This window comes from Tympanuchus pallidicinctus, unplaced genomic scaffold (assembly GCF_026119805.1).
Source record: "Tympanuchus pallidicinctus isolate F22 unplaced genomic scaffold, pur_lepc_1.0 scaffold14, whole genome shotgun sequence".
In the NCBI taxonomy this organism is placed as follows: Eukaryota; Metazoa; Chordata; class Aves; order Galliformes; family Phasianidae; genus Tympanuchus; species Tympanuchus pallidicinctus.
The window spans coordinates 3,135,891-3,149,526 of NW_026294659.1; the positions used below are offsets into that span (position 1 = coordinate 3,135,891).

At 36.7% G+C, this 13,636-nt stretch overlaps 1 protein-coding gene across 2 annotated transcripts in view; it reads left to right on the plus strand.

The window, feature by feature from the left end:
* The window catches only part of MBTPS2 (membrane bound transcription factor peptidase, site 2), a 33,719-nt gene extending 20,402 nt beyond the window's left edge, over positions 1–13,317 (plus strand). Inside the window, exons 9-12 of one of the 2 annotated variants that reach the window (XR_008204341.1) lie at positions 1,146–1,341; positions 1,474–1,538; positions 7,018–7,093; positions 8,254–8,283. Coding sequence is in view for 1 of the 2 variants with exons in the window: in XM_052673767.1 (XP_052529727.1) it covers positions 1,146–1,341; positions 7,018–7,093; positions 8,254–8,476 (495 nt within the window). In the remaining variant the exon portion in view is untranslated. Of the gene's footprint in view, positions 1–1,145; positions 1,342–1,473; positions 1,539–7,017; positions 7,094–8,253 lie in introns of both variants that reach the window. The other variant, XM_052673767.1, reaches the window with a different exon arrangement.
* The last annotated feature ends 319 nt before the right edge of the window (positions 13,318–13,636 follow it).

Below are 13,636 nucleotides of genomic sequence, written 5' to 3' on the forward strand. Positions count from 1 at the left end.
ATATTTTCAGATTCTCTGATTGTAAACTTCCCACTCCAGTGTCCTCTTGTTGTATTTAGGTTCCAAGAGTTGAGCATGGACCAGCAGTTTGCTTGAAATGTGGTAGTGGCTGGGAACATCCTCGAGTTCAGCAGTGTTTGATAAATCATTGTTCTACTGAGCTTTGATGCTCTTATCTGGTACTTAGGAACAGTGACGAAATAAAAGCATCCAAAATCCTGTCTTACATATGTCCTTAGAATGGCTGTGAGTTTTTTACAAAATAAATAGTATTTTCAATGCTACAGAGCAGTGTTTGAAAATGTGCTCCTTCCTCCTAAACAGAAAAGAAAGAGCTTGTATTGAGGTTAATGCAGAGTGTCTGTCTGACATACATGTATCTACAAAGCAATGTAATTGTCAGGCTAAGAAGCAAGAAAATCCTCTTTTTTTCTTTCCCAAGGCAAACAATAGATGAAGAACTTTCCTTGCTTGTGTTTAAGAACAAAAGGAAAATTACCACGGAGCTGTTAGGAGAGACATGTGGGGAAAAACAATTTCCTGTTCCTTTCTACTGTTCTCTGTTTGGCCGGTGGCATGCAAGAAAGATCTGGTCTTTCAGCCTGTGGATGAATGAGTATTACATAGGTAGGACCAGAAACATAGCACTGCATCAGGTGCTGTGTTCATCCAGTAAAAAAGGCCACTTAGCAACGACATGGCTTGGGCGAGGAGGTTTGCTGCTTTCCTGAACATAAGATTTTGTTCAGCCAAATAAGCTTTTAGATCAATGAAGGCTGAAACCTCCTAACTAGGTAAGTCTGTAGTTCATTGATGCAGGCTTTGTTTATTAGGAATCCCTGACTTATGTTCAGATGCCTTGATTTTTGTTGTGCATGTCAGCTTTTATTTGGATGCATGTAGATCCTCTCCACCAGAAGCGGAATGAGAGGTTGAATATGTAACAGGTAAATGTTCTGCGGGATCTGGAAAAAAAAAGCCTAAACAATAATCCCTCAGATTCTAGCTCTTTGTGAGCTGGTAACATATCAATGAGACCTTTGCGTTGATTGAAGAAGGAATATATGTACATATATTACCTTTTTTTTTTTTCTTTTTCTGTTGTGTTGGAAAATACCTTAAATTGTTATATCTGCCCTTTGCAGTATGCCTGTCTGCCAGCACGAAAAGTTATCGAGGCCAGCAAAGTTTGTCGAACCAATGCAGACTGTCAGAAGGACATTGTTTCAAGCTTTTGTGTGACTCCTTCTTTAGAGAATCAAACAAGACTAATCAGGGTAAAACATCCACCCCATATGGACATGCTGTTTGTAGGACACCCCATGCACCTTCAGTACACAGGTTTGTATAACTTACTAAAGCAATCTAACAAGAAAGAGTTCTTGTATGGTTTACTTTTCCTGGCTGCTTGAACAAGGTCTTAGAGCACTTGTCAGTCAACGTGTTTAATGCAGAATCCATTTCTTGTTACAGCCAGTGGAGAGACATGGACTTCTCAGGCCTAAAATGAAATGTGCACAGTGCAATGAGTTACAAAGGTAATAGAAAACATGTGATATGAGATAGCTGTTTATTCAGAAAAGTATGCAAGAGCTATTACTGTTGAAGATCTCATTGAGTTTAGTCATGGGAACTAGGCACCAGCATTTTGCTAACACGTACAATTCTCAAGATGAAGTATTGTGAAATCTCCAGGGCATCTTGCTCCAACACCTTGCTTGGAACGTTAGCATGATTGCCTAAATCACACCCAGTATCCAAGTATCTGTGTCAGATTCCCATGACTACTAAGCCACAAGTGAAATCAGAACATGGCTTTTTCCTGGTTTTTTTTTTTTTTTTTTTTTTTTTTTTTTTAAGTGCCCTAAATTAAGTAGCTATTGCAGTTCTCTATTTTGAAATGGACTGTGGCTCTCCCTTGGACAAGCTTGTATCCTTCTGCCAGGTATACAAAGAAAAGTGAGTTCTGCCACTGGAGCAAGAATGGGAAGAATAAACAGACTGATATACATGCTCAGTAGCTTGAGTGGCAGTTTGAATATAAGCTTCATATACTTAAATACTTTAAAAAGTATTAAGTATTTAAAGTACTGTTCTTTCCTTTAAAGAACTTGTCTGTTCCTCACAAACAGGCTCACAGGGAGAGGTTTTGCTTCAGGCATCTTGAAGTACCTCCTTAGAGAGGCATTATGCTTTTCTGAATAAGCATTAGAATGTGATACAAAAGAGCTTTAGAAACAGTGATGAAATCTGGTTGTGTAAACATATTAGTGTTCTTGCATAAACATATCTTTAGTTAATCTGCTAGTTTTTATCTTTCTGTGCTGGTATTATTTTGATACTCGGTGAAAAATTAATTGACTTCTATTTGTATGCACTGTACCCTCATGTAAGCACAAAATGCGATCTCTCAATTTGTTATTTCTGCCCTCTTGTCACTTAGGAAGAAAAGCATTGTTCAGCTGTGTGACATCAACACACAGTTCTGTATTTGACATCTATTCCACATGCAATCATAATTTGTAAGAATAGTGTTTGATAATTAAGTTCCCTTTCTCAACTCTGGCTTAACAATACGTACTCTAACAATCGATATTGTTCTCTTCGAACATGTTGGAGCAATGGAATTTTAGTCAGTGTTTCCTATTAAGTGATAGTTCTGCTAAACAGTCAAATCTGTTAGTTTTTCAGAAAGGAGAACAGTGTCATTGAATTCATGTAGAGAGGCAGTTCTACTTTAAGTTACAGTGTATTTACAGAAATAGAACGTTAAAATATTTTCTATATCTTGGAATTGCATATCAAATGTGTTAATTTGAAAACTAAACAGTGACTTTAAAACAAACTTTTAAAAACACCAGAGCTAAAGGATCCTGGGCTGGGCTGGGCATCAGGTTGATTAGTGTACCATCACAGGTTTACATGCATTCCAGTGAAACAACATCTAAATATTTCAGGCTTACTTTGCACAGTATTGGATTAGGGCCTGCAATTTTTTGTTTTCTTTTTCTTTGATTTTCTAGAGTTGATGATTGCAATATGGTATGTTCGTTTGATTTTGGGTTTTGTTTTTGTTTTATGGTTACGGAGAACAAATAATTTCTTTCTTTACTGTGCCAACTTTGAAAATAGAAAGAAATTTTAATCATATTCCTCATTTTTTAGTATAATCTTTTTGCTTGCCAAAAATTGTAGATTTTAGAATAATGCTACATTTAACATACAACCAAATATCAAAGTAGCAGAAATGTGTACTTCACTTTTACTTTTTCTAGTAATGCCTCAAAAGTTATGTTTGAAAAATATTAAGATAGTGTGTGTATTGTTTTTTGTTTAGGCTTGCATTGCTGTCATGATAGTCCTGATTTATTGAGGAGCTGTAATTATCTCATACTTTCATTCGAAGCCAGCTTCAGGATCCAATATTTAGAAAAATTTATGTCCTTATTAGCTACTTACAAGAAATAAGCTATCCAGTTAAACCTTCCACTTTCTGTGAAGTAAAATATTATTTAAAAGATATTTTTTGTTAATGCGGATTAACATCTTTATTTAGCTCTTGTTTCTAATATAAAATAACTGTTAACAATCACTTCTAAATTAACTTGTAGTGCAGGAAGTCTGGCTGAAACTGGGGAAAAAAAAAGGAATTATTAGTGTGGACATATTGATTAATCTTTTGAATTGGCATTCTCTCTGTAAAGAGCATCTAATGTTATCTAATTTAAATTTATATGTGGGTTTAATTTGTGTGGTATAACTCAAGACTTTCAGTCTTTGCTTACTGCAGGCATATTATACTCTAGAGGTTCTCCTTCTGTTGGACAGATGATGATATGCAAGGTTGAAATGGAGATCCCCTGTCATTACTGCCATTCAGCTTTGCAATATTTCTTCTTTATTTTGAATGTGTGGGGTTCTTTTATTCCTTCATGTCATTTCTAGTATTTCAAAATCTTGGCTTCCTTCTCTGGTTCTTGTTGTTTGGGCAAAATCTGAAGGCTAACATTCCTGTTTGGAATTCACACTGCTTGAGGGAATGTTACTGTATCTGCATTGCTCATCAGAAGAGGGATCAACAAACTGCAAGGTTTCCTTCATGAAAAGAATGTGGAACTAACCTTCAAGATAGCTTCTCCAAAATGGGACCACTCACCTACTGCTTCATCCAAGCCTTCCCACAAAAGCCACTTTCTAGCTTTTGGAGGCAACAACTGCCATAATCTCTGTCTGGAAGAGTTTGGTTTCACTTGTTTTAACCTTTAACATTTGTTTCCTTATCATTAAGGATGATTATTCTTTGCTTTCTACCCTAATGTGAAGGGCTACATGCATTGTTTTTGTGGACACCATGCAGAAATACCTTATGCTGTAGCGTGTGTTATTTTTCTCCATAAAGAGATTTTTAAAAAATCTTTGATCCACCATTGTTAATACCTTCAATCAGTTTCCCAACCCTTCTAATTAAAAGTATGTCCTCTGTACAGTCTTCTCAGTACTTGCAACACCATCCAGCATTAGCCAACAAAAGGCATTTTAATTCCAGGTCAAAGAGTCGTTCAAACCAAGTGGGGAAAGCAATGACTGTTCTTGCTCACCCAGCTTTGCTACTGTTTTCCTCTTTCCAGCAGTGCCTTTTGAAGACAAGCCTAGGAAATTTCCATAATTTCTATAACTTTTCTTGTCTCCCTTAAAGGAAAGACTTGTCTCCTGCTGTTAGATTTGGTCTACTACATCCCTTACTTCATCTTACAGTGTCTAGAGCTCACTCCAGCAACTTACTGAAGAGTTTCTTACTGTTTTGGAGAGCGAGCTTCAGCAGCAAATTTTGGAGGTTTGATCCATGTTGTCTCAGAGACAACAAGCAGTTTGATGTATCAGTTTGTTGGATCAGTGAACCGTTCTGATGATGATACCATTAGGTGTTTGTCAAGAGGCAGTCAGGTTTTGCAAATACGGTATATTGCAGTGTGTCTCTTTTGAAACTTTTGAATATACTGTATTTTGGCTCATGAACAAGAAATCTGATCAGATGTTCTGATACCAGCCTTCAACTTAATGAACTGTTTGCCTTGGATATCACTCGACTTGGATGCCTCTGGTTTTCTGAGCTGGATGATGTCCAGGATTTTTGTCTGTATGTTCTTCACAAAGTAGTCCAACAGACCTTACCTGCTCTCAGATCCCCTAAATCAAAGGTCTTTCTTCAGCTAAGGTAAGACTGAACGTGATTTTCAAACCATCTTGGTCCAGATGAGACAGTTTTTGTATTGGGAAGTTCTCTGATTGTTGCCACACCAAAATCACTCTATTTTGGGCATCCCATGCTATGAAGGTCTCCCCATCCCACAGTGTGCTTCCCTGTGGTACTCGTTAGCCCTTCTGGCTCATCGGAAGAGCGCTATTAAGAGAAAAAAGCATGCTTATCTGACTGAGCAGACTAATTCTCTGCCTGGTGTTCCTTCGGAACTATACTCTTCCCTTTGTTCTGGTCTCCTGGATTTATTCATTGAACCTGAAGAAATTTGATTTCCCTCTTAGTGAAGATACACTTAGCAGCAGTAATGCTATATTATGTTCTAGCACTGCGATTTCCATTGTTCTCTTAGTCTGTGGTTTTAAAATGTCTAAAAGGATGGGTTCAACTGTTCCTTTCCCAAGGGATGTTTGTTTTAGAGTAGGACTTGAATTTTTCTTCTCGGAACTCTCATTAATCTGTGCTTTGAGCACTTGCTTATTTCTGTGGAGACAGTATTTCTTATGGTGATAATTTTTGCCCACATTGGTAGGGGGAATTCAGGCCACTGGTTTGCCTCAACTCTGTGCAAAATTATTCTTCAGGGACAGAGCAACACTTGCATTTACTGTGGTAAATTCTTAAGACAATTTTCTAATTCTATCTTAATTTATCTGAACTTTTTTGCTCTAGGGATAACTTCACTGTGCTAGGAGTGGAGTTTTATGGTAGGAAGGGAGTCTCTCTTTTAGCTGTCAAAGAACTAAGGCTTTAATACAGTCCCTGAGGCTGAAAGACACAGACAATTGTTTAATTTGAAAGATTCTGTCAAGATTACTTTTGAGAAAACCCAGATGGAGCATCCTGGTACAAGCCGGGTGCACTCTGGGGGACTTCAAGCTACCTTTCTTTGAGGAGAAAGTCTCTCATATGCATTTGACCTGCAGTCAACTGAAACTTCATTTACATCTTTAAAGAAGTTACAGTGCCAAAAGAGTGCTTCAAGGTCATGTGGATCTTGGCACTGCAGTCTTCTGTACTTTATATGAAGGATGCTGAGTATCACACCTGGGTTTTTATGTTGTATTTAGTTACATCTTGGAATCATTTTAAGGTATCATTTGAAGAAGAAGAAGCTGTTTATGCACTGGCTAACTGGTGTTAAGAAGCGCAATGCACTGTGCATCATTTCCCAGCCTTTCCTTTCTCAGAATGACGCTGGATCTGTGCTCCCTGTTTGTTCCCCTTCCATGCAATATGAGCTGAGCTGCAGAACATGAGAATTTTCTGAAAGAAAAATATTTGGGGGGCCTTGAAAGAAAGAGCACATGTGCACCCAACAGTATGAATGTATGTTTATATATATATATGGACTGCATATGTTAAAATTCCTGGTAACTTTAATCTCCTTTTACATGTTTCGTTGTTTTTGAAAAGAGCTTAAATTACACCATATGGTCTTCATGAGTACAGATGTCCTCTTGTCTCTGAAAATACATGTCTTAGATCTACTTTTACTATAATAATGCTGAATGTATTTTGTGGAGTGACTTTACTATGTTAGTATGTTTAAGAGAGAATTAATGGCTGCACTGCCTCTTCTAAAAGCAAAATAGAACAAGCAAAACCATATTTAGATTGGTTCTTTACCCTGGAAGAAATGTCATTTCAAATTGATTGTTCAGCAAAATTATAATCTAGAATTCACAATGTTAAATTTCTGGAATGGCTTTGATTTATTTATTTATTTATTTTTGTCTATCTTCATATTTTCATTTCAGTAAGTCTCAGCAGTTTTGTACCGCGACATAACTTTCTAAGCATTGATCTGCCAGTGGTGATAGAGACATTTTGCAAGTATCCTTTGAAGTATGTTTGTTCTTTAAAGACAAGAAGGAAGCTGTATAGAATTCAGTGACCCTGCAAAATTTCAGTTGGCTATCATTTTAGACAGGATGCTCTGAAACATTTCTGTAGAGTTTTGACATATTTATCCCATCTCTGCATTGATTATTGTCTATGTGCCAAGCCCCAAATGCAATCTCCCACTTCCTTGTGCTTAGCAGGATATTTTTGGTCAGCTTTTTTTTTTTTCTTTATTATTCCTTGACAGTGATTTTTAGCAGTTTTGACAAGAAAGTCAAAGTAATCCTGAATTTATGGCAAGACAAATGTTATTACTAGCTTTGCTATGTGAGAGTTTTATTAAAACCTTTCGTGAGCCATCATGGTCAACTAAGTGATAGAGTATATTTGTTCATTTTTGCTCTTGTTGATAGTGGTGTGTTTTTTTTATCTTCAATAGAAAATTCTTCTGTTTAAAAAGCAGAGTAATAGTGCATTTAAACGTGCTTATTAATGAATGAGATTGTATATATGCACAAATAAAGGCTAATGGGCTTGAATATGACTAATCTAAGAATGCTTAGCCTTAGCAAGGCTTTACCAACCATAGAAATTATCTACCCTTACTCATTTCACATGCACTTGCATGCAGAGAAATTCACTTAACTTTTCTGGCTAACAGTTAAATAGGAGGGAGGCCAGATTTTCAATCATATTTTAGCCGTTTACTTACTCCAGTAAGGGAGTGCTTTGGAAAATATTCCTAATCATTATTTCATACTTAGATCATAGCTCTGTAATACCTTCTTACCTCAGGCATAATGTCAGATCTATAACCTTGCTCCAAAACCACACAAAGCAAGGGAGGAAGATGGGCATATAAAGCATGGTTTTGCTGTCTCCTGCTCCTATCTGAGTTGTGAAAAGGACAGTATTGTTAAAGCATCCAAAGCTAACGCTTGTTTTTCACTTAAAAACATGAACTGATAAGGGCAGTATTCTGAGCCATTGTGTTATGGTGTAAAACTCATTGTGCTTATATAATTTCCGTGAAATAGAATGGCAACTTAGTGTTTCTCCCTGTACACTAGATATAAAAAATGTATTTTTTGTTGATTTTGGTTTTACATTTTCTTGGATTTTATTAATGGACCTTAACTACTGTCAATCAGATACCTAATTTCACTGTCAGGAGCACTGGCAGTTATCAATGCTGTACCCTGCTTCGCTTTGGATGGTCAGTGGATATTAAATTCTTTCCTGGAAGCCACTCTGAGCTCCTTGATTGTAGAAAAACAAAACAGAGAGCTTGTTGGCTTTTTAATTTTGCTTGCTGGGAGTACACTTTTGGCTGCCAATGTTGCACTGGGACTTTGGATGGTTACAGCACGATAAGACACCGGATATTCATCAATCCTTGTATTACATGGACATAATGAATCTAATGCCTTTTAAAACTTGTTCAGTACTCAGATTGAAATAATTCCCTTAAAATGATACTGAAAGAACAATCATTAGAGGCTCCTGATGTAACTTAAATCTGTGCAGTGTTGTGTCTGTGGTCTTGGGAAGAAAAAGAGAAAGAAGAGGAAGAACCTTTTAATGTACCACTTAAGCACTGTATTAATTTCAGAGAAGTTCCATTGTAAAACTTCACTGGAAAAACCTGATTTATTAACTTAAATCTCAGAATAAGGGAATTATTTGGCCTCAGACATTTGTAAAGTGGAAAGAGAAAACACTTCAATCTTATAATTTGAATAATGTAAAAAAAAATGTGGGCTCTGATTGTTTCTCAGTCAGTGTTATCTTGAGTGCCTGTTCTGCTTTTTAATCTGGTGTTCTACCAAATGGGACTCTTAGACACCTTGAAGTCTTCATCTCAAAATGGTGTAAAACTAAGTAAATGGTTGCCATATATTAATGAGAGAGAGGCCATATGGGTTAGTATCTTTCCTTTACAGCTGGCCAAAATGACTGGAAGCATATTGTCCTCAGGATGTAGAGGGGAAATGCCAGTGTCTGTTGAGAATGAGATATGTGGGAGGATAACAAAACCCAGGTGTCTGTGTTACTTAGGCATTTGGTTGCATATTACTCTGCACAGCTGAAGATTTCATAAAGGCAATATTTGTCAACAATAGCTAGACCAGTAACTGAAATTTAATTTTTCAGTGCTATAGAATGCTGTGCGAAATTATTGCTGAGTGATAATATTTGTGTCCTTTTACTCAGAAAATAATACTGCATACAGTTAAAAGTGAAATCTGTTGTTTTTATAGTGTCTGTCTTCTGATGCTATGCATGCTGTATGCCTGGTAACTCACTGACATTTCTCTGTCTTTCAACGGGTTGCTTTTCTGTGCTGTAATTGAAGTGTTGTTGAAGCTGCTCTGGGATCAGGATTGTTTAGAGGAAGAACATGATTCTGAATCTAAGTTTTCTAACACTTGGTTTTGCTTTCTGAAGTTATTGTGGACCATATATTTGTTTTTAAATGAGCAATGGAAGAGGAAACTGTTTTGCTGACTCAAGTATGTCTGACGTATTCTGAAGCCCTTTAAACCTGTAATGTTTGGTATCTCAGTAGGATTGTACACTGACCATTGTGTCCTCCTTTTTTGTATAAATCAGATTTATTGAGACACTTGTCTCAATACAGGCTCATATTTCCAGTAATGCTGCTCTGGTTTGGAAGCCTACATATTTGAAATATGGAAATTTTGGAAAATTATCCGCAGCTTGTATCTCACCCAGTGCTCCCAACAGGAGCTTCTGCAGCTCAGAGTTCCTTTAAGGAGATGGCCTTTCCATTCATGAACTTAAGTGGAAGATAAGTTAATGGGTAACCTGCAGGGGTTGTGAGGCATTCATCATCAGCTAAAATACATTATCTTGGTGCTAGAGCCATAAGGGTAATTTTAACAGCAAGGTTGAGCCCAATTCCTGGTGCTGCTGCATGGATACATAACTCTGTTATTAACATTTGCTTACCGATGTGTTATGGTATTTTTGCGTAGTAGCCTTTGCATAAGCTGGGCCTCCTGAATTCAGCTTTGTGGGATGGCAGGCCTGTACCTCTGATTTTCAGTTGTTTAAGCCTAGGCATCTGAATAAATCCTTCAGCCAATTCAGTGTGAGTTGGTCCTCCTGGGGACTTCAGAAGTCATCAAGTGCAGGAAAGGAAAACAGAACTATTACAAACTGCCAACTGGCTTCTTAGGAGCCACCAGGAAAAGCCTAGATCATTGTCACTTTCAGTAGCTTGCAGAAGATTCAAAGTAGCAGTTTGTGATGTGCCTTTCTTCCCTCTCTCCATAAGCAGCAGTGACATGAGCAGCCTGGTTCTTACAGAGGCTGGAGCTAAAGTTACGTTCTAGAAGGCTGTTCATTCACCTAAGTAGCTGCTTACTAATCTGAGCTCTTCTTTTCAAGCACCATGCCAGTTTCCAAGCACCATGCCAGTTTCCACCGTCTCTGTTTCTTGTCTAATCGATAGTGCACAAAATGAATTTGCTCTCTCATGCAATTTAATAAGACCAGATATATTAGCTTTTCAAAAAAGATACTGTTTATGTATCAGAGTTGTAGAGCTATCTTAATTTCTAGAGGAATAACAAATGCATCTATAGTGATTTCAAAAATATCCAATGAAAAGCATTTCAAGTTTGATTTATATATTCATGCTGACTCTAGCTGCTTGGGATGATCCATTTTGCATAATAACTTCTCCTGGAGATCAAAGAGAAGTTGTTTTTAAATAATACATACATTGCATCTACTATATGGATGCTAGCAGGTTGTTCCTCGTCATCTAATGTGCTACAAAACATGATTTAACAATTGAAAAATCCTATTGATTTCACTTTGTGATCTCTGAAAATCAAACTTGGACTAAGTTGAATTTCAATCTGAAAGTTTTACCTCATAATCAAAATGAGGGTAGAGAAGACTTGTTGATCATGGCTTTACCAAAAGAGACAAGCTAGTACACTGTTAAGGCCATGGATAATTTCTGTGGTAGAGGTCAGTGATGTAAGGGTTTTAAAATAATTCATGGGTCTATTTCTCTGTTCTACTGCATGGGGTTTGATTTAGGTAGGCGTAGGTACTTTGAATCAAGGGTTTAAGCAAACTGAGATCACTTTGGTGACCCAGCATGCACCTTAGATTAACTGTGGAAAAAGGTAATGGCTAAGGTGGACCATCCTGTGAAGAAAAAGTTGTTTAGTGGATCCATTTTATTATCCTATAATCTTAATGTATGGATTGCATTATGTAAAGCAAGTGCCATTTTTTTACCTACATACAGTTATTGGAATGGTTGGTTTTGTTTTATTTTGTTGCTACTCTTTTTTTTGTTTGTTTAGCAAGGGAGAACGCAGAAGGGCACATCATGTTCTGCGTGATGCCTTTTTATTCTGGGTTATTTGCAATGTTTCTTCTATTTATATTTTTATGAAGACTAAAAGGCAATCTTTCTTTAAAATGAAATCTTTTTCATTTCTCATAATTAGCCTCCCAGAATAGAGCTTATTCTGTAATAAAGAATATATAGATATCGTTATAGGGGTTATTTTCTGAAGTGTAAAACAGAACGCTCTTAATGATTGGATGAATGCTAGTATTTATATATATACAATTTTTAAAAATCTGTATCAGATGGAAGAAGTAATGTCAACATTGGGAAGTGTTGTACATAGTTTTTACTTGAAAATTGTCAGAATTCTATAATTGTAATCAATTATTGTTCTGATTTGTTGTTTTTATTTTCAGCAGACGTTTTTTTTTTTTTAATATCAGCAAGGACTTCCATAGCATGGTCTCATAATGCATGGTGTGACAGTGATGACGGGTAACTTCTTAGAACATAGGATGTTCCACGCTCATTGCTAGCTTTGAAGTTAAAACCAGCCTGCTTCCTTGTAAGTTAAATCGAAAAACTTTGCTAGGGAAATTGCAGACAAACCTGCAGATTTTTCAGTCCAAAGTTATGAGCTGGATGAGCTGGAGTGGAAAATGTGTTAACTCGCTCTTTTATTACAATGAAACAACCAACTGTATTAACAATTACATTTTTAAGTGGTCATTCTAATTTTTTGTCTATGTGTGTATATACAGAAATACATATAGTAGATACGTATAGAACCACAGTTTGTATTGCTGCTTTTTCAGAGATAACAGAGCTATCCTCCATATTCCGCAATGCAGGTATTTTTCTTTCCCTTTATGAATTCCCTGACTCTTTCTGGATTTTGAAACTGGAGCTGTGCTCTCCTCCCTTAACTGATCTGTAGGGATTTCTTACTGAAAGACATGTGATGGACATAATGTAACCACAGCTGCTTAAGTTTGATTCAGCTGATGTTCAAAATGCATTTCCTGCTTTATGAGAAGCCTCAGCTATAGGCACAGTAAATAAAGATTTCCAAACTGGTTAAAAGAGGTCAAATTTAGAATCTATCACTCTCTCACTGCTGCTGTTTGTGCTATTCAGAATGATAACTGGTATGAATGAGGCTGTGCAGAATATACAGAAGAAATTTTAGAAGGGCAGACCTTCCTACGGCATCAGACTGTCCCAGGTTTCTTGATTACCTTGCTAAAGGATGTATTTTTGTTCAGTTCAGAGTATCACCAATCCAAATTTGCCATTTCCTACATGTTTTACAGAATGATGCCATACAGCAAGTAGTTGTTTCTAGGTGGTGGTTTGTTCTTTTTTCTTTTTTCTTTTTTTTAATGATTTATCTTTTATCTGAAAGGTATGAATTTGTATCTGGATATCATTTGTGACAGATGAAGAAGAGCTATGAAGGTTTATGTAGCCTAAGCTGCATTCGTTTTAAGAAGTTGTGATTTTAACTCTAGAAATGCATTTTTATTTGGAAAAAAAGCATTCCACACATTTGCATTCACATTAATTCCCACAGGTAGTCCTGTCTCACTTTTTGAGCAAGGAAGCTAAATGTAACTCAGGTAAGATTTGTTATTTTATACCCTTTTATCCTGAAATGTGTGTAACACTACATCCAGTTTTGTTACCTATTGTGGCTGAGTTACCTGTGGTGCATTTGCTGTATTAGTGAAGCATCTGGAAAGCATTGTTGTAGGGTCTGCCACCTACAGTGAACCCAGTGTGAAAGGATAGGAAGAAGAAGCAAGATAAAACACTGCAATTCTGTTCATTGCATTTGCAATGGCATGAAACATGGGAAAAAAAAAAACAAAAACACCCTGAACCTTGTAATTAACATTTCAGAGCATGAAGATACATCTACTAGCCTTTTGTTAAATCATTCAATGAGCGGTGCTCCAACTTCCTTTTTTTATACTTTGTTGATAAGTGTGCACTGAATGAATGGATGAGGTATTTGCAGCTTACTGAGTAGAAATGGTCTTTGATATTTCTCACCTGTAGATGTTCATCTAGGGTTTGTTTTGCAGCGTCATGCTGCAATTGACCTTCACTGACAGTTAGTTCCAAAGTTCAAAGGCTATTTCCAAGTCATCACAAGAGAAATGTAGTTTCTTCCTTTTCCAGTTGTGTGTTAA